The sequence below is a fragment of the Lynx canadensis genome, chromosome B4 (assembly GCF_007474595.2).
Source record: "Lynx canadensis isolate LIC74 chromosome B4, mLynCan4.pri.v2, whole genome shotgun sequence".
NCBI classification, from domain to species: domain Eukaryota; kingdom Metazoa; phylum Chordata; class Mammalia; order Carnivora; family Felidae; genus Lynx; species Lynx canadensis.
In genome coordinates, this window is record NC_044309.1 from 41,337,031 (window position 1) to 41,357,481 (window position 20,451).

Sequence of the window (20,451 nt, forward strand, 5' to 3'; positions counted from 1 at the left end):
AGCCTGCAGGGGCTGAGGGCAGCTCAGGCTAGGGTCTAGATCCTCACACCAGCACCCTCAGCCTTCACACATTTCATTCTAACTCCACAGCTCATGATAACCACTTCTCCCTGTCAAAGACATATCCCATAATGATCAGCACCCTACAGAGATGGTCATCTAATCTCCTTTCCTCTAACACTGGAAAGATATCCCGTAATTTTACTCCCCTACCCCACACCCTGATATCCCATAATAATGTCAAGGAGCCTGTGGTCCACCAGACATACTATAATACTCCTAGCACAACCCAGCCTCACATCCCATAATGCTTCATCTCCAGCCACCACCCCTATACCTTTCCAGCCAGGCATCCCATAATATTCATAGTCATACCTCCCCCACCTCCACTGGCTGTCAGTCTATTCTAACAACCAGAGCCACAAGGGTGAAGCAGGCTACCCACACTGCCCTGTGCCCGCCCCAACTTGTACACACCTTCATCCCTTTCTGGGCCAAAGCAGTATCCTGGCATAAAGCCTCTTGCTGTCTAGGACAAACCCTACCTTTCCTCATCTCACCATTTCCAGACACTCAGGAACTGAGAGTCAACCCAGGGTCCCACGCAATCCAACCAAAATCCAGTTATTCTCCAGATACTTACCTCCAGCTCTTAGTTTTGAATAAGACCAATCAAATACCATGCTGGCCAAATGAGCCATTTAGATAAAGTTTAATTTACCCACAGCATCCCATAATAATTATAAACTCCTATTTTAGAAAGGAGTCTTTAGACTATTTCTTAACATTCCAGCAGTCCTCCTCCCACCTCACCCTGCCTCCCCCAGGTCAGGTGGTCCATTCATCAACACACGTGGGTCACTCCTATGGATGGACATTCCACCATAATGTGAAATGAGGATCCTTCTATATAGATACCAAGAGTCTAGACCTGCTTTCCCTCTACTCACTCACTGCTACTACTCATGTTCATCCAACAGACGTCGACAACTGTGTACCTAGTAAGGCACCAAGCTGGACACCATGGGGAATGCAAGGACCCCAGATGCCTCCCTCCAAGAAGTATAAATAATCCATCAAACTATGAGAGAAGATAGAATATCCGGTGTCCAGGAAGAACTACTGAGTGCCATTTCCCATTTCCTGTTACAGAGAATAAAACAAATCCCAACTGATCTCAGGAAAGATCAGATTCCAGGGTGGCTCAGTCAGTTTAGCATCCAGCTCTTCATTTCGGCTCAGGTAGTGATTTCATGGTTCGTGAGTTCAAGCCCCGAGTCAGGCTCTGGGCTGGCAGTGCAGAGCCTACTTGGGATTCTCTCTGTGTGCCTCTCTCCTGCTCTATCTCTCAAAATAAATAAATAAACTAAAAGAGAGAGAGAGAGAGAGAGAGAGAGAGAGAGAAGAGATCAGATCCCAGTAGAGGTTCTTAATAGTCCTTCTAGAGGGTGGAAGGTATTCCAAAAGGATTTACAATATAGATGGGTAATCAAGATATCTCCCATCTGTTCCCTACCAAACTAAGGGATTTTCATTGGAAAGCAATGTTCAACTATCCCGTGTTTCTAATACTGAAATCCTATAATATCATCTGCCCTCCTTTTTTTTTTTAAGTTTATTTTTATTTATTTTGAGAAAGATACAGAGAGCAAGCAGGGGAAGGGCAGAGAGAGAGGGAGAGAGAATCCCAAGCAGGCTCCACACTCAGCACGGAGCTGGACGCAAGGCTGGAACTCATGAACCATGAGATCATGACCTCATCTTGTTGCAGCCTCATTCTACATCCAAAAAAAAAAATCCCTTTGATGTGTAATATTCACCATCTTCCCTCCTCCCATGTACAAGTCAGCATTCCAGGATGCCTTCTTCATTCAATTTTGTCACAAGGTAGCCTTTCAACATATACCCTCCCCTTCCCTAACTGGGCCTGCAGGTACCTTGGGGACCCAGCCCTAGAAAGTCCAAGAGCCCAATCTTAAAACCCTTTAGCTCTCAGAGAACCTGAACCCATAAACCTGTCACTTTGCCCTCTTTCTGATCCCCAGAGAACCAGGATCCAAGTGAAAATGAGTGTCCCATCACCACTGCCTGGCTGCTCTGAACCCCCAAGCCCGAGAGCATGTCTGTCTTTGCTTTCATATGCCTTTTTCACACAAATCCAAGACCTGTGGCAGTGGGACAGGTTGAAGAGAAACTTGAACTTCCTCCTAGGAGGGGCCTTCCTGATCAGACGTGAGTAGGATCAACCTCACACCATCTCTGTGTTGCCCTCCTAATCTCAACTTTCCTAGAGAAAGGGCCTGGCCAGAGGACTCTGCCCTCCTCCTGGAACCCAGGGCTGGAGATCTGGCAAGGACAAATAAATTCAGGAGAGACAAGAGCTTGCTTTAGGAAGTCAACATCCCTTTGTTTCTAAGCGGAGCACAAGTGATGCTGATACATCTTTCCACCAACTCCTGCCTGACTTAACTCCCTGGACAATCCTTTTGCCACATCCATGTGGTATGCAGACCCTTACCCCCATTCTGCAAAGCTGCCACAGTCTTCCTCATTCAATTCTCATGACACCAAGATTGGGCCCCATTCATTTGTGCAAATCCTCCCCCATGATTGTTCCGAGTACTAAAGATGAACCTTGTACTCATTTAGGGGAGAGGAGGGAGCTCTTTTAAGATACCATAATGTGGGTATACCTTCTTTTAACTCCTTTGTATACAGAGCTGCAAGTATCTACTGTGCCCTCCTCTCTCCCCTTTTCTCTAGGGGATCCAGCCTGCCTCTCAGCCTCAAATTCCCTTCTGTAATATCTCCATCTGCCCCACAGACTTTTCATCATATATATACCACATTACTACAATGATTCGTAATGTAAACCAGGAAGACAGTTTTATAACTGGGTAGTCACAGCTTTGTGCGTGATATAAACACTGATAACTTTTGTCCCCCACAGCCCTCCCTGCCCCTATCCCTGCAAGTTCTACCCACTTATCCCCTTGTCATCTTACTCCCCACCTCTCCCTGCTACCGCCACAAGAATTTTAGAATCCCTTTCTCTCTTCTTGAATTCCAGAGAAGGCTGGGATGTGTGTGTTTATGTATTGCTTTTGTGGTCTTTATGCTTCTGTGCTCCCCCACTCCCTACCCTGGCCCCATGCTACCCTTCCAGATAAATTATAAATAAACCACTAGCATGATTGGCCCACAGAGACTAAGGGTGGGATAATCTCCTGATTAACGCACCCAGGGGGACAGCCTCTCTAGCCGGTTACCTTAGAGTTCTGTTTCCATCCCGTGGTACAGAAGAACCTAGAATAACACTCAGAGTGGGTTGTCCATGGAGTTTTCAGCACATGCTCTCTCTGCATCTCCGTTCTGTGTAAGCCCCAGAAACTCTGCACATAAGAGGTCTAAGAGACCAGTGTTCTCCTGCTTTATCAGAAAAGGAGTTTGGAAAGACAACATAGGGAAAAAAAAGCCACAGTGACAGTGCATTCTGATGGCTAGACAGGATGCAGGTCGCGCAGGGCTTGGGGGGCGGTGGGGGGGGGGAGAGCTGTAGTGACAGGCTAGGCATTTGCCCCTCAGAAACCAACAGAGTCTCTGTTTCCTGGGTATGACTGCAAGGTTGCAAAGCCCCCCTGGCCCAACCCTGCTACCCGAGCTATGGTCCCAAGGCTCAAAATCCAGGAAGGCCAAGGGGGAGGAGAGTACTTGGGTACTGTGTTCACCCAGGAGCACCACTCCCACTGATGTGCCACACAGCCAGAACACCAGAACGCAGGCGTTCTCACCGCCAGCCCAGCTCTGCTGGCCCTGGACTCAGCAACCATGCAGCTCACAAGCTGCAAAAGGACCCAGGTGTCCAGGGTTCAAATTTGACCAGCTCCAGCCTGCCCCAGGGGCTCCTTCAAACATCTGTCATAGAAGAACCTCTCCAGCCAGTTACTCTTGCCAGGCCTCAGGTCTGGCTCCAGGGCTCACCCCACCCTCCACAGCTCCTTTCCCTCCCTCTTCCTTCCTTTCCTTCCCCACCCCCCACCCCTCCCCAGAGCTTCACCTACCCAGGACAGCCCCACCCAGCTGTGCAGGGCACATCCCATAATAATCCTTCTCCTTGCTAGCCCCCACCCCCCCCAAAAAAGAGAGGCGGCCATCCCATAATAGCCACCCACAAGAGACATTCCGCGGTGACCGCCCCCTCCCTGCAGAGCTGCCGGGAGCAGCCATCCCATAATAGCTGGCCGCCTGTTTTACTGGTTACGGCTGTGGAGGGAGCTGGAGAGGAAATGGAGGGGAGGGGGGAGGGGAAGAGGATCAAGGGCCCCCACTTTGTGGAGGAAGAAGAGGGAGGAGAGTGGCCCAAGGGGATAGGAAGCCAAGGGGACACCGTGCAGGTGGGAGGTGTGGTCCACTGGCCACCACAGCCCTGCTTTGGGGCTTGCTCCCCATTCTCCAGGGGCTGCCTTTCCCCCTGAGCACCCTGGAGGTGTCTGCTAGTCAGGGGAGATGCCTAGGATGGGTTGAGGTGCTCAAAGTGTGTGTGTGTGTAGGGGGGGTGCATTTCAGGTGTTCCCCTTGGACCGTTTGAGAGAGAAGGCAGACCTTAGAGTGGATGGAAAGAGAGTAAGGGGTGGGGGGGCTGGAGAAGAGCTCCTCAGGCCCTCCCCATTCTGCACCACCATCCCATAATAATCCCCCCAGCCCCACTCCCCCTCCCACACACGACATCCCATAATATCTTCTGGAGAAGCAGTCCCCGCAGTAGGTACAAAGAGCTATCCCATAATATGCTCCCCCACCCCCACTCGCCACCCCCCCAACTTGGCCCCCCCCTCAGTCACATGCAGCCGGTGCCATCCCCCGCTGCTCCCCCCTCTGGCCACCGAAGGCCTTGCCAGCCCATAATACTCTTGCCTCTGGTCGCAGGAGGCCTCCAGCCCATAATATTCCCTTCCACCACCACCCCCCCTTCCCGCCCCGCACCCCTTCCTCCCGCCTCCAGTTGGATCCGGGCCTCACCAGCCCATAATATTCCCCAGTCTCCTAAGGCTGTTCCAGCCCATAATACTCTCCCTGTCTCCTAAGGCCTCTCCATCCCATAATACTGCCAGACGCCTGACCTGTGGGCCAAACCCCAGCCCGTTCCACACATCGAGGCTGTGTCAGCGCCGCTGGTCTCCCTCCCTGTCCCTCCCTCCTCCCTCCTCGGCGCTTTCCCTCCCGGGCTCTCTCCCGCCCTCCTGCCCTAGGCCCCTCTCCGGGCCCCACCCTGTGCCTGCCTGGGCCCTTACTTCCCCTCCAGCCTCCTCTCTTGCCCTTTCTCCTTTGCTTGGTTCTTCATCCCATGCCCCCTCTCCTCTCCCTTTCAGGCACTTTTCTACCCGAGACTCCTCTGTCTGTGGGATGGACATTATTAGGCCTAGTGGGGAGAGAGTGCCCCCAGAGGGCAACAGGCCAGTCACTGCCCCTGGAAACTGTCTACTTGACCTAGCACCATGGAAACTTGCCCAGCCTGCCTTGCCCACCCATCCCCTGGCCCTAGTTCTGATTGCTGGCAGAGCTCTGTCTGGGTGAGGATTCACCTTGGAGCCCTTGCTGCCTTCCAGAAACACTCCCCTTGGGCATCACAAACAGACTTTACCAATAGCATCTCCTCCCCACACTCCTGTTGAAAAGAGAGCTCCCCCTTATGGGATTTCTCTCAGGTGCCCTTCAAAGGTGATCTCATGGATCTCTCAACAACTCAACAAGTAGATACTATGATCCCCATTTCACAGAGGAGAAAACAGAGGTTCAAAGAGTTTAAGTGTCTTGCTAAAGTCACATTGTCAAGAAGTGACAGAGCTGAAATTAGTACCGCCTAGGTTGGTTCGATTCTGAAGTTCTGAGAGCCTTTGTGTTCCCCAAGGCCTGTGTGAGAAACTGCACTTTTCAGTGCTATCTCCTCTGGAAAGGATATAGCACGGTGACCACCCAGCCTCCCTCTGTCTCAGGGTCTCCTAAGAGTGAAGAAGAAAGTCCATGTTGTGAGATTAAACACCCCCCCCATTTCCTCCATGGGACCCCAGGTGGCAACCCAGTAGGAATTTTCCTCAAGATCTTTCAGGGCTGAGAGAGAAGCCTCTCTGCCCCTTTGGTACCCCTTACCTTGGCTGTGATTCTCCTGAATTTGTTTTATTTCAAGACCAATGATTGTGTGTCTACTCCCACCAACTCTCACCCTGTGGAGGGACCATCCAACAGAGGAGGCCGACTTTGAGGAGAACCAGGGGGAGGTCCCCTCTTCAGCTTAGTTGGCAGGCAATCAAGAGTGCTGCCTTGGAGATGTTGGGTACCTGCTGGCTGGGGGAGGGGAGTCACGGCCATCCTGCCTGGGTGTTCCACCAACTTGCTACTCCCTTCTGAAGCCTCGATGGGACGTATCTCAGGGCTCAGCACAACTGGAACCCTGAACGAGTCCAGTTCTCTGCACTGACACAGCCGTGTTGTGTTCTGCACAGGAATCTGAGGCAAGGGGAGGGGGAGGGGGAGGGGGAAGGTGTGCTGGAGGGTGAGTGGGTTAGGAGCAGGGAGGAAGTAGCGGGAAGAGGGAGCAGAGATGATACAGCAGATTCAGGGGGAGAAAAGTCATCAAGAGAGGTGGCCTGCATGGGGAGGGAAGGAGTTAGAGTAAGGAACCCAGGGAGGGTGGATGTGACAGAGCCATGAGAAGGTGGGAAGCCCGAGAAAGGGGAGAGACAGTGGAATGTACTGCAAAGAGTAGGAGTTTGGGAGCCAAATGGATACTGTGCCTCTTCCTGGGTGTGTGACCTTCAGACTGAAGCTTCTTTAGGACGTTTTGTTTGTGAAATGGGGATAATAATCGTCCCTAACTCACAGGGTTATTATAATTCTCAATCACTAAATAATAATATAATAATAAGCACTACACTCGGATCCTCGCAAGTATTTTTAAAACTTGTTAATGCTCCTCTCTCTCCACCTAGGATGTTCTCATTTTCCTCATTTGGACTTTCCTAAACCTCAAAAAGGGTGACTCTAGGACGTGGGGTGAGGGCTCTCTCTGGATTTCCCCACGTGTCACCTCCATCCTACTGCGCACTCAGTAATTGGAGAATACTGTGAAAATGGCAGTGGCTACGGGTCTTCTTAAACTTCCCCAGCCTGTTACTTGTCAGGTTCTTCTGTTCATTCCTCCTCTGCCTGCCACATCTCCTTAATCTAGTCTTGCGTCTCTGTACTCATGATAGAAACTCTTTGGATGTGCTGAATATGGGGAAACAGTCCACCAGAACTTAGACACCCGAGATTTCACACTGGAGAGGACCCATTTCCATCCACCTCCACAGGCTATGGTCACACTTCTCTTCGACAATTTTAACAGCAGTCTGACCCGTCTTCCTTTCCCTTTAGATTCCCCTCCTCACTTCCCTACAATTTATCCCACACTGTTTGCCAGAATGAGCAAAACCCCACTCAGGAACCTTTACGGGCTTCCCACTGCCAACTAAATTAACTGCCAACACCTGACTCCCCATTCTTGAATCTTGTATCTTGAATGGTAGTTATTGACTTGTCTGTGCTCCCCCACTAGATAATAAACTACTCCACACCAAAATTCAACTGTTTATCATTCAACAAGTATTTATTGAGCACTTTTTTGTGTGCCAGGAGCTGTTCTAGATGCTGGAGATACATCAAAGAACCAAGCAAACCAAAATCCCTGCCTCCAGGGACTTTACATCATACCTGGGGGGGGGGGGGGGGGGGAAACAGACAAGAAATTATAAAAATTATAAAAATAAATAAGTAAATTATATAGAATGTTAGAAGATGCTTGCTATGTGAATTTTCGGTACTTTGGATTCCATTCACATATCAGAATATAAAAATACTCAAGTAATTTTTAACAACTGTGTTCAATCCAGTTCGGTTGGGTAGGGCAAAGTTCTGAGACTTTGGAATACAACCATGTTTGATGCTCCCAGGGCTGGGAGGGCATGGGTCTTGAGCCCTAAGGATGAAGCAAGATGGGTCAGGTGCTAACCATCAGGCCTCTTCTAGAGCAACCAGAGGGCCTGGCCCAGGGCTGTATCTTCGCACCTGATGGTGGAAGGCTCTACTTGAAAGCTATCACTGAGGAATCTGGGTCACTTCTCTGCTTTGGCCACCAGGGGTCATTTTACCCCTGTAAATCACCATCTGAAGCACTCGCTTAAAGACACACAAAAGGCTTGCTCCAAACTAAAACACACAGAGACACACACAGGAAAACCCTGACACTGTCTATCTGTCTCTCTCAATCTCTTTCTATCTCTCTCTCTCCATCTCTCTTTCCCCCCTCCCACACACAGAAACATACATCATTGAGAGACACGGAGACAGAAATGCATACAGGACACACGCATGGCAGCAACTTCCTCAGTTACACAGAGTCTCAAGATGCCAACTCTGCAACCCCTCCCAGCCCAACTCCTGTAAAGAGGGAAGAAAACAGTAGGTGGCCCATGAACCAGTCTTCCATGTCCCTTGCCTCCAGCTTGCAAAGAACAGCCAGCCTATTCCTGTCCTCCCATTGCACTCTTTTTTCGCTGGAAAGTTCTTTCCTGGCTGTGGCAATAGTTCCTTTTTCCCTTCCCAGGGAGAGAGGAGTCCTGCCCCTTCTCAGAGTGTTTGTGTGACTAGTTCGCCCCCACCTCAGGGCTGCCGCTCCAGGAAGTCCAGGGTGGTGGTACACTGGGTGTGCAACTCCCACCTACCCCCTGCAAACCCTCAAGCCTTCTGGACTACAATTAGCAATTGATTTGCCCAAGTATTGCCCTGTCCCTGGTAGTAATAAAAAACAATGTATGTATATGCCCTGGGAAGAAGTTACACGTGAGCTCTAATACTGCCTCTTTAAGGATGTCCACAAGGTCAAAGTTATTTTTGGAATCCTGCTTCTCCCACCATGTCTGTTCTTTGCATTCTCATCTCTCACAGGTATACAGTGGAGTTTTCCAGAGGCTTCATGAAATGTGATGACATTATTGCTCTCACAGCTAATGGAAAGTGTGCTTGTGTGTTTCTGTCGTTAACACTCATGAGTTCTAATTTCTGTTATGGTTAAGTCTCAAAAGAATAAAGTGCAAGCAAAAGCCCTTTGGAATCCTTGAGTTGTTAAAGGGTCTGGGAACAAAGTTTAAGAACTGCTACTTTTGGGGCGCCTGGGTGGCGCAGTCGGTTAAGCGTCCGACTTCAGCCAGGTCACGATCTCGCGGTCCGTGAGTTCGAGCCCCGCGTCGGGCTCTGGGCTGATGGCTCAGAGCCTGGAGCCTGTTTCCGATTCTGTGTCCCCCTCTCTCTCTGCCCCTCGCCCGTTCATGCTCTGTCTCTCTCTGTCCCAAAAATAAATAAACGTTGAAAAAAAAAAATTAAAGAACTGCTACTTTAGTACAAAGAATTTTCTCCTTAATTCTAGATGATGCACCAGAGGCAGAGAGAGAGAATTTAGGACCTAGAGTGGAGGCAGTCTCAAAAGCGGTGTGGGGTGGACAGAGACAGGTGAAAAGGGCTACAGGGACTGGATCTGGGGGAAAAAAATACCCTCCAACACACAGTTTTGTCCTGCCCCCAACCACCCCACTTTGGGTGCCAGGTCCAAATTGTTACAGGTCACTAACCAAGAAGGAAACCAATTCTGTCTGTATCCATTAAACTCCGTATCGTTGAGTTTACTCGGCAAGGGAAGTTCTGGGCAAGGGAAGCCCAGGTGGAAATGAGGGTGGGTGGCACCTGAGGTCCTAAGACTACTGTGGTGGCTGTAAATCCAGGACACCCACTTTCTGCTCCATCTCCCAGCTCTCAAGAGTGTTTCATGACCACGCCAAGGGCATGCCATCCAGTCATCTGCCTCTGCATTGGGAAAGCTCACAGCTTCACTTCCTAGGGACTGGGGAAGGGGTCGGCCTCAGGCTCACCCTCACCACCAAATTAAAGAAGGCCATTAGCACAGCGCTCCTCCTTCCCAGGCTCCCCACACCTTGTTCTTTTCTGCATTTCTGGGCGGGAGTTGCCTTCCAGAAGTCCCAAGTGCCCAATCCACTTCCCTCGTGTACACACCCTAATGCGTGTCAGCGGCGAGGGAGTGAGAGGTGGGGGTGACCGAGCGATGGCATGATGTGCTGTCAGAGGGCCGAGTCCTCGGGGAGCTGGGTTAAGGGTGTCCCCACGTTGGAGGGCCTGAGCAGCCCCTGTTCGGCGGTAGCTGGGGTGGTGATGCAAGTGGTCTCAGTGGGCTGTTCGGCGAGCGCCCCCTGAGCCCCGTTGGTGGCCAAGGTCCTGGCGCGGTTCGGAGTGCCCAGTCCTCGCAGGGTGTTGCGGAAACCCTCGGCGCTGAAGTAATACACCAGAGGGTCTAGCACGCAGTTGGCGCCGGCCAACAGCACCATCACCATCAGCACCCCGCGCACCCGATCGCAGACCTTGCTGTTGGCCGCCACCAGGTTGCCCCGCAGCAGCCCGTACACCGCCAGCGTGGCGTTGTAGGGCACGAAGCACAGCAGGAAGATGACGAGGTTGGCCAGCAGGAGGCGCACGGTCTTCCGCCGCCGCTGGCTCTGCGTGGCGTCGGGCCGCGCCAGGGTCCAGAAGACCCGGCCCGACGAGTAGAGCACCGCCACCAGGGGCAGCAGGAAGCCCAGCGCCTCGGCCAGCAGCACGAGCGGCAGCAGCCCGCCCTTCCACAGCCTGTCGCCGAAGCTCTCGAAGCACAGGCGCACCTGGCCGCCGCCGTAGCTGCAGGACGAGGGCCTGTGCACCAGGACGGTGGGCACGGCGAACACGACGATGAGCGCCCACACTCCCAGGCAGAGCAGCCGCGCCACGCGGGGCCGCCGCAGGTGGCGCAGCCGCAGCGGGTGCACGATGGCCGCGTAGCGGTCCACGTTGATGAGAGTCAGGAAGATGCAGCTGCCGTACATGTTCGTCTGGAAGATGGCGCCCGCTGTCTGGCACAGGAGGTCGGAGAAGGGCCAGTAGTGCAGGGCGTAGTAGGAGATGCGCACGGGCAGCGAGAGGGTGAAGAGCAGGTCGCTGGCCGCCAGGTTGCACATGTACACGCTCACGACGGAGTGCACGCGCAGCGCGCGCAGGAAGACCCAGAGGGCCAGCGCGTTGAGGGGGAGCCCTGCGGCCAGCACCAGGCTGTAGGCCACCATGTGCAGGCGGTGGGTGGGCCGGTAGTCGGGGCACGGGGGAACAGAACCGTTGGCAGGGGGAACAGAACTGTTGGTAGAGTTGGGCAACATCGTACCGAAGTGTGGGGAGGAGCTAGGCTGGGGGCATCATGAGGCACACTAGGACCCTGGCATCGCGTTCATCTCCAGGGCGGGGCCTGGAGGCCGCACAGAGAGAGCCCCAAAGCAAGCAGGGCATGGGAATGTGGGCTATGGCTGCGGAGCAGATGGCTGCCAGGGGTTGGATGCTTTGGGTCACGGCTTCATCAGCAGTGGAGACCTGGAATAGCAAGGGAAGCCAAAGTCAAGAGTATGCAAAGACAGGGTAGAAGTCACAAATGTTTATCTAGCTAACTTGGCTGGCCTCTTGGGTCTTTCCCCCACCTTCCATCCGGCCAGAATAGCTTTCTGCAGGAAGGCTGTGTAGCACAGTGTTAAATGCCCAGGCTCTGGAATCAGACTGCCAGGGTTTAAATCCTGGTTTTGCCAGCTTGCCTAGCTTTGTCCTCAGAAAGGTGACTTAATCTCTCATTTTCCTTACCTGGGGGGAAAAAGAGGGGGTCCCTTACGTCATGAGGTTGTTAGATGAAATGAGATATGTGTAAAGTGCACAGGTTGCTGTTATTATCAAATAACATTGCTCCCTTCCTTTCTGTCTTCTACAGATGTTTACTGAGCCTTTAGAAGGTTCCAGGCATGTTCAAAGCACTGAACAAAATGAAGGCCTTGCTTGCCCCCATCTGCCTTACATTCCATTGAGGGGAGACAGATAATAAAGTGCAAGTAAATAGGTATTATGTCAGATGGTGAGAATTATGATGGAGCACCTCCCCTGGAACTCCCCAGCTCTGCTGGCTCCCAGTTATCTAAAGAATAAAGTTCAAACTCCCCAGTGCAGTACAAAATCCTGAGCCTCACTCATTACATCACAGTTGCTCCTGTGTACGCTGGGTTTGTGGTCAGAGATTCAGCTTGTGTGACCTCTCTCAGTTTTTTCATCCGTAAACTGGGGATAATAACACAAAGGGCTCTCAAAGGCGGATCGCACATCAGCATGGTCCTGCCAGGCAGGGGAAGGTTGTACTTTTCCAAGTGTTCCCTGGAGGATCTGACTAGGGAGCTTCCCAAATGGGGTCTGTGATGGATGGATGTCTGTTTTTGTTTGTTTTTTTGGGGGGGGGTTGTTTAAGTTTATTTTAGAGAGAGAGAGAAAGAGGGAGAGAGCAAGTGGGGGAGGGGCAGAGAGCGAGACAGAGGATCCGAAGCAGGCAGAGAGCAGCAGAGCCCAGTGTGGGGCTCGAACTCATGAACTGCGAGATCATGACCTGAGCTGAAGTCAGACACTTAGCCAACTGAGCCACACAGGGGCCCCAGAAGGTGTTGTTTTAATGAGGGTTCAGAGGGGACCCTAAGTCCAGAAAGCGTGACAGTGGGGCGAGGAGGTACCGAGGGCATTGCCGAGGCTGCTGGAGAGAGCAGACCACAGCAGCCACAGTGCTCAGGCAAAAGCTGGTGGACAACGGATATGGCCAGGAGGTAGAGGAGTCAGAGGGACAGGACATGGTCACAGGATCCCACCCTCCTTAATGTCCTAATGCCACAGAAGCTACTCCTCCATCTTTAACCCCCAAATGCCATCTTTTGGGCGGGGGACTGAAATACACAGAACTTCAAAATTACCATTTTAACTGTCTTTAAGTATACAATTCAGTGACATTAAGTACACTCACAATGATGCGTGATCGTCACTGCTATTTCCAGAACTTTTTCATCATCCCAAACCACTCTATACCCATTAAATAATAACTGCCTATTCTCTCCCCACACTCTCTCCAGCTCCTGGTAACCTCTATTCTACTTTCTGTCTCCAGGAATTTGCCTACTCTATTTGAATTAGTGTTTTCATTTTCTTTGGGTAAATACCCAGCAGTGGAATTACTGGATTATATGGTAAATTATTTTTAATTACTTGAGGAACCTCCATATTCTTTTCCAGAGTGGCTGGACCAATTTACATTCCCACTAACAATGCAAGAGGGTTCCTTTTTCCCCACGTTCTCGCCAGAATTTCTTATTTCTTGTCTTTTTGATGCCAGCCATTCTGACAAATGTAAGGTGATATCACATTGTTTTGAGATTGACTTGCATTTCCCTGATGATGAGCGACGTGGAGCATCTTTTCATGTGTCCACTGGCCATCCGTATGTCTTCTTTGGAAACGTGTCTACTCAGGTCCTCTGCCCATTTTTAAAAATAGATTACTTGGTATTTTGGTGTTGAATTTGCCTATCCTAGGTTCCTCATATGAGTGGAATCATATAGTATCTGTCCTTTTCTGTCTGGCTTATTTCACTTCACATAAAGTTTTCTTTTTTTTTTTTAATTTTTTTTTCAATGTTTATTTATTTTTGGGACAGAGAGAGACAGAGCATGAACGGGGGAGGGGCAGAGAGAGAGGGAGACACAGAATCGGAAACAGGCTCCAGGCTCTGAGCCATCAGCCCAGAGCCTGACGCGGGGCTCGAACTCACAGACCGCGAGATCGTGACCTGGCTGAAGTCGGACGCTTAGCCGACTGCGCCACCCAGGCACCCCCACATAAAGTTTTCAAAGTCCATCCATGTTGTAGTATGTATCAGAATTGCAATCTTTTTTTTAATAGCGGAATAATATATGCATAAATTGTTTTTAATCTATTCATCTGGCAATGGTTACTTGGAATTTTATACGTTTTGGCTATTGTGAATAATGCTGTGAACGTGGGGTCCACATGCCATCTGAGGGAGCAGGGTCATCTGGAGACCCTGAGCAATTATTCCAAGATACTGGATTTATTCCTTTCAAAAGAAACTGCTTAAATTCTTTTTTTTTTTTAAGATTTTATTTTTAAGTAATCTCTACACCCAACATGGCCTCAAACTCACAACCCCGAGATCAAGAGTCTCCTGCTCCACCACCTGAGCCAGCCACGAGCCCTGGAACTGCTTAACTTCCTGCATGGAACCAAGTTGTAAACCTGACTCTAAGAGTTTTCTTGTGGGTTTTTTGCTCATTTGTTCTCCCCCCGACTACGACTACCAGCAGTTTAAGACTTGTGAGAGGTCTCGTAGAATAAAGGAAATAAACGTTTCCTCTGCAAAATACCCATTTCAACAATGAAAATAATACTACAGGGGGATGAAACACACAGAAAGGCAAATGAAATGAGACTCTTTCCCTGACCCACCCCCCCCCCCCCCCTTCCATGCTTCTTTGCTCCGGTCACACCAAGCTAATGATAATTGGGCACATGCCTTTTGCACGTGCTCTGCCTCCCATTCCCCAGCTGGCAAAGTCAATCATTTCTTAGGACTCCGGAAAGCCTTGCCTGACTCCCTCCCTCCCCACAGGGCAGCTGTAGTTCCCTCACAGGTGCTTCCACTCTGTGCACAGGTTTCCCTTGGGTGTCCCACCTGTATTGTAATTAGCTGTTCTTGGTCTGCCCCTCCCACTAGACTGTGAGCTCGTGGAGGGAGGGGCTGCGGACTGGGACTTAGTCATCGTTGTAGTCCGAGCCACTACCTCAATACATGTTGCATGAAAATTGCTAGCGATCATTTACTGACCATCCGCCACAACCCGGGGTATTTTAGGCACCTCGTCTTTATTCCTTCCAACAGTCCTTTGACTGTTCATCCTGATTTTTACGGGAAAGGAAACAGAAGCTCTAGAGCTCCGGTTGGCATTCAAACTCAGGATTCCAACCCAGCTCCAAGCTGCCCCGCTGCTTGCAACAAGAGTGGATGGTTGGATGTGAGGACGCATGTTGCACGGAGCACTTGGTCTCTTAGCCCATGAGAAATCTGTGCCCATAGGGGCGCCCAGGGGGCTCAGCCGGCAGAGGGTCCAACTTCAGCTCAGGTCATGCTCTCGCAGTTCGTGGGTTTGAGCCCCAAGTCGGGCTCGCTGCTGTCAGCGCAAGAGCCTGCTTCGGATCCTCTGTCCTCCTCTCTCTCTCTGCCTCCTTCCCTGCTCATGCTATCTTTCTAAAAATGAATAAACATTAAAAAGAAAAAGAAAAAATCTGTGCCCACAAATAAATTGTGTTTACTTCCTTATTTGCCCAGGTGCAATATATACTTTTTAATAGCCCACTTTTTCTCGACTTTCAAACACTGGTAACAGAGTCCTCTTGCTTTCACACACACACACAAGTGTGCCCCTCCTTAGGATGTCCTCTTACCTACTTAAGCACTTAGTTTGCTGCCTTGAACTCCTCCGGTTGTTTTATGTGTGTTTATTTGATTCCATTATCCCCACCTAGATGGTAAGGTCATTGGGTGGGGCCCTATCTTCCATCCCTTTATTCCCAAGCTCACTCACACTTCAGTCTCTGCTTAGCAGGCCCTTGTGACATTCATTGGCCCCCTGGAAGGAAATCTGCCCCCACCCCCAATGTCCACCCATCCTGTAATCTTGCTGCAATATCTTTTGTATCAGTCAGTCAACCGCTTCTTATCACACTCCTATCTTGTCCAGGTGTCTAACTCACTTGGTAAAGGACCATGTCCCCTAAAAGGCCTGTTCGGGAACAGCCTGCATTGAAATTTCAAAAACAGTTTACACTATAACTACAGTAACACTTTATCATTCTGAACCATTGCTTGAAGAATCAATAGCTTCTTACAACTGGGAGGCACATGCCTGACAATGAATGAGTGAATGAGTAATTATTTTCCAAGAATCCCAAGTATTTCTGTCAATAAAGTCACAATGTTAAAGAGACCATAAGGTACTAGGTGAGCTTCTGCTTAAAGGTACAGTTAGAGCGGTGCCTGGGTGGCTCAGTTGGTTAAGCTACCAACTTCGGCTCAGGTCATGATGTCATGATCTCGCAGTTTGTGGGTTCAAGCCCCGCGTCGGGCTCTGTGCTGACAGCTCAGAGCCTGGAGCCTACTTCAGATTCTATGTCTCCCCCTCTCTCTACACCTCCCCTGCTCACACTCTGTGTCTCTCTGTCTCTCAATAATAAATAAACATTAAAAAATTAAAATAAAATAAAGGTACAGTTAGAGACCCATAAAGCAGATGGTTATGCCTTCGTTACTGAATTCCAAAGTGGAGAAGTCCTTTCTGTCAAAAAGTCACCCCTTTCTAACAGACACACACACACAATGGCCCAAGCTGGGTGTTGAGAGGCTGCCAGGCCCTGCCCTGGTCCCCACCCCATCTGCCTGCTTCCCTGGGGCTCCTGTCAGTGGAGCTGAATGGGCACAGTGCCAGGCCAGATGGCAAAGATGGGAAAAACTGCCAAAAAGAAGGCAAACAGGAAATGGAAGGAGGGCTCTAGCTGGTGGGGGGGGAGGGGCAGCCCCAGGATCTCTCCCCAGTCCTGCCTTGAGAAAGAGGTCAGGTTGTGGGGGAAACGTAGGAAGCAAAAACAGCAGCTGCCCCAGAAAAAAATGAACACTGGGGCTCCGTTTCACCAGAGAGGAGGAGGGACTGGGAGGCCCACATAATCTTAGTAACCTCAACACGCACGGATGTGGTAACAAGCATACCACTACGCACACGTGCATGTGCCAAGGACACAGAGAGGTGTAGGTACACTAGGAGATGTGCACACAAGATCCCTCGTAACATACAAATCACTATACGCCCACACCCTCTCCCACACAAGTATGTGCATGTGTGGAGGCACGGACAACTGGGCCAGAGGAGGAAGAGTAGACCCAGCCCTTGCCTTAGGGACAATATTCTTACACATCCAGACGTACAGAGTCAGGCAGCCTCAGGAGCACATACCCATGCAGAGGTGCACAAATAGATCCCAGGGCCAAGACACTGAGGGGCAAAAAGGGACCCTGCATATGGAGGCCCCAGGAACTGGCCATTCCACACCACCCGCCCTCCACACCACTCACACACCAGAGCGTGGACGGCCACTTTCCTCCTCCCTCGGTCTCTTTCAGCTTCCCGTGGGCACATCCAAGGCCCAGGTTCCTTAGGTCCTCTAGTCCTCTTGGACCTGTTCCATTGCCCTCTGAGCTGGGCTGGGCGCTGCTCTTTGCTGAGATAAGCCAGAGGGGCAGAGCTATTTTCTGCCAGGCAGGAAGTGAGAATGTGAGTCAAAATGGGCAGGAGGCTAGGTCATGGCCATTCCTCCCTGTTCTCCACGCAACCTGCCCGTGCTATCCACCCTTCTGGCGGCTGACCAGCCATGCAGAGAGGGCTGAAGAGAAAGGAATAGTGATCCCAGACAGTGACGGGGGCAGGGCGGGGAAGAGAAATAACTCCTCTTTGTCCAGACTCCTCCTGTCCGCCACACTCCCCGTGCGCACCCCCCTTGTCCCTCTAGCATATCCACCAAATGCCTTGCTCTCTCTGTCTCCTCTTTTTAGTAATTCACATCCTCCAGAAGTTCGAAAAGAAGGAATCTCAGATCTCCTCCTCCTTGCCCCGGAAGATCCGTTCTAGAATAGCCCCAAACCTCATTTTCGATGCCAGAGGCCACAGCTGGGAGTCATGGCCAGCCAGTGTGTCCCATCCCTACACGGTGTGGGTTCTGACCATCCTGTCGGCTAAGTCCACTTCTGCTGTTGTGTGCAGGCAGCAGTAGGAGGATGTACCCTTTACCCACAGACAGGCTTAATTGTAAATTATACCTCTTACTACCTGAATGCTCGCGCTCCTCCAACGGGTCCAAACTATGCTGGAGCCTCCAGCAGAAGCTTAACAAAGTCTGAAGGCTTTGTGAAAAGCTCTGTCCTGGAGCTGCTTGGAGGACACAGGTGAATCGTGCTCATCTGAGGGGTCTGGGGTGTGGAGATAGTACAGTGTCGCCAGGCTCAGTGGACAGCCTCTTCCTACCCGAGGGGCCACATTCTTCTCAAGGAGAAGAGCCTCAGGCACAGGCCTCCAGGGGGGAGTTGGGTCCTCTTTCCATCATCCCTCCTCCTGTTCCAGGCCTGCTCTGCTTTCTCCAGCCCAAATTCTTGCTCCAGCCTTCCACCGCTCTGCTCCCCGCCTCGCTCCCCCCTCACCCCCCCACCCCTGGCTTCCCCATCTGATATCATTCTCAGCCACGTCTTCTCCCCCTCCCTGGGTATTCTGACCTCCTGTCTCCCATTCTTCGCTGGGAAGCAGCAGAAAGCAAAGGTGGCCTACAGCTCAGTAATTCGTTTCCCCCTGTGTGTGGATGTCACCTCACCACCTGCACATCTCCCTCCACCCTGCTTTCAAGAGCTGGAAAAACAGGAAATAAAGTTACAATCCGGAGAAGTCACTCAGACCGGCTCAGCCCTATACGGCCCTACACTCGGAGTAGTCTATATGCATCTTACCCTTGCTTTGGGGGCTGGGTGGGTCCTGCCCCCTCAGAGAAATCTGGAGCCCTTGGGCATCTTTGACCTTGCTCTGAGCTCGGGGGGCATTTGTGCACCCCGGCTTCCCCCCTCCCCTCCTTCTCCGGGTGCCCGGGCATACAAGGCGTCTATGTGGCTGGGGCACAGGCTAGAGGGCAGCAGGCTAGAGAGGGCTGACAGCCTTAGGCAGAAACAGCAGGAGCTGGGCTCTGGTGCCTCCCGGGAAGTGAGGCTTACAGGTATGAGTGAGTTTCTATTTTCCCCCCAATCCTTACCTCCATCTCCCCCTGGGTCTAAGACTTACTCAGCCTAAAAGGAGCTCAAGATACAACCTGGTGGGAGGTCCCCCCCCCCCAAACACAGGTAATAGGTAGGCAGTTGCCCTTAGTAGTATGATATGAGGGTATCATAAGGCCTTGCCGACCCTCAAATATTTCCCCCACCTGTGCTCAGTATCTGAAATTTCATCCCCTTCATGCCACTCATGAGTCGCATTCTATCAGAATTCTAGGGACATTAGAGACCATCTCATCTAATCTTCTCATATAGAAGACGAGTGCACCGGGTTAAGGTGGTGTTTCTCAAAGCCCCATTAAAACGCACCTTGGTTAGCTGGGAAGGATAACTAGGAGAACTCATCTGTGCCAGTGAGCCCATTAGTGGAGTCCAATAAGATGAGTTCATTGTCATCTAGCAGAGGGCCCAGCCTCGGAGGGTGAGCGGGGGTTAAGTTTTATCTGAGGGTGGGGAAGGGCTGGATGCCCCCCACCAGAGAGCCCTCCTAAGTGGCTGTGGGAAGCTCAACGTTCAGCATAATGGTGGGGGCCTAAAGTGTGAAGGGGAGGTCACATCTCCCCCAAGATGCCCCAGTGTAGGGGCTTCAGACTTCAGAGGGGGCACTCCTGGGTGGGCCAAGCGTGGTGGCTGTCTCCCCTGGCTTGGCCCCAAAAGGCCTGTCTGCCTGAGGCAGCCCCTTTTAGCTTTTTACTCTATTCAAAGAGGTTTTCCAGGGCCCATGGCCCACCCTCATCTCCATCCCACCCACAAACCCCACTCTGAAGGAGGGATGCTCCCCATCGTGCCCCCTACGAGGTTCAACCCCCTCCCCCCCTGCCCCATGACACCCCCATACCTGTGTTCCCTGTGGCTTCCGCTGCCTGCTCTGAGCTGGGCTGGGCTGGTAGGACCTGCTCCTGAGGTGGGTGGGGACAAACTCTCCTGGCAGATCTCAGCAGGTCCCAGCTCCTTGCACTCACCCAACCCCACACACGGGATCGGGAGAGAGGAAGCAGCACCCTCAGTGGCCTTCGGAGGTGGCCAGAGAAGAAATCCCAGCAGAGAATGGTACTTAATCCAGCCCCAACCCTTGCCTATTAATGATTCCCCCCACCCATTGCTCACACACTCCCTAGCTTCCGGGAAGCTTAACTGGCACACCCACTCACTGATGCTAGATGACTAACCCACCAACCTCTCACTGTACTCACCAGTTCCCCCTGGGTGTCTCTTTCTCTTTTGGGTTCCAGCAGGCGGTTTCGCTCTATCCACTCATGGCCATCCCCCACCCTGCCCAGGGCCATTCCACCCTGCTTCTGTCTGGCTCCCTCAGGCTGTGAGCTCTGAGGGCTGGGGGACAGTCCCTCGTCTCTGTGCCCTCTGGCTGAGCCCCTTGTCTTCTGTATCAACAAGGCTAGGCATGTTGTCCATGCTCAATACACAAAAACAAGTTAAAGTTTTCGAGTGGTAGGTGAAAAAGGATGTCGTAGTCAAATAAGTCTGAGACACACCAGACTGAACAGGTTTCTCTGTTACAGGGCTTCTCAGAGCCTTTAACATACCATTAAAAGATTGACCATGTGTTCATAATTGAAGCGGATGAAGGTGCATGGGGG

General features: G+C 51.5%; 1 protein-coding gene across 3 annotated transcripts; it reads right to left on the reverse strand.

The window, feature by feature from the left end:
* Positions 1 to 9,587: 9,587 nt before the first annotated feature.
* LPAR5 (lysophosphatidic acid receptor 5) lies at positions 9,588 to 19,909 on the reverse strand. Of its 3 annotated transcripts, none has more exons than XM_030321541.1 (2): positions 19,692 to 19,909; positions 9,588 to 11,496 (listed from the first exon to the last, which is right to left on the reverse strand). In XM_030321541.1, the coding sequence occupies exon 2, from the start codon at positions 11,286 to 11,288 to the stop codon at positions 10,167 to 10,169; it is 1,122 nt and encodes a 373-aa protein (XP_030177401.1). In that variant the 5' UTR covers positions 11,289 to 11,496; positions 19,692 to 19,909; the 3' UTR covers positions 9,588 to 10,166. The 3 variants fall into 3 exon arrangements, with proteins under 3 accessions (XP_030177401.1, XP_030177402.1, XP_030177400.1); XM_030321542.1 differs by lacking the exon at positions 19,692 to 19,909 and adding an exon at positions 17,871 to 18,151; XM_030321540.2 differs by lacking the exon at positions 19,692 to 19,909 and adding an exon at positions 17,124 to 17,289.
* Positions 19,910 to 20,451: the final 542 nt, after the last annotated feature.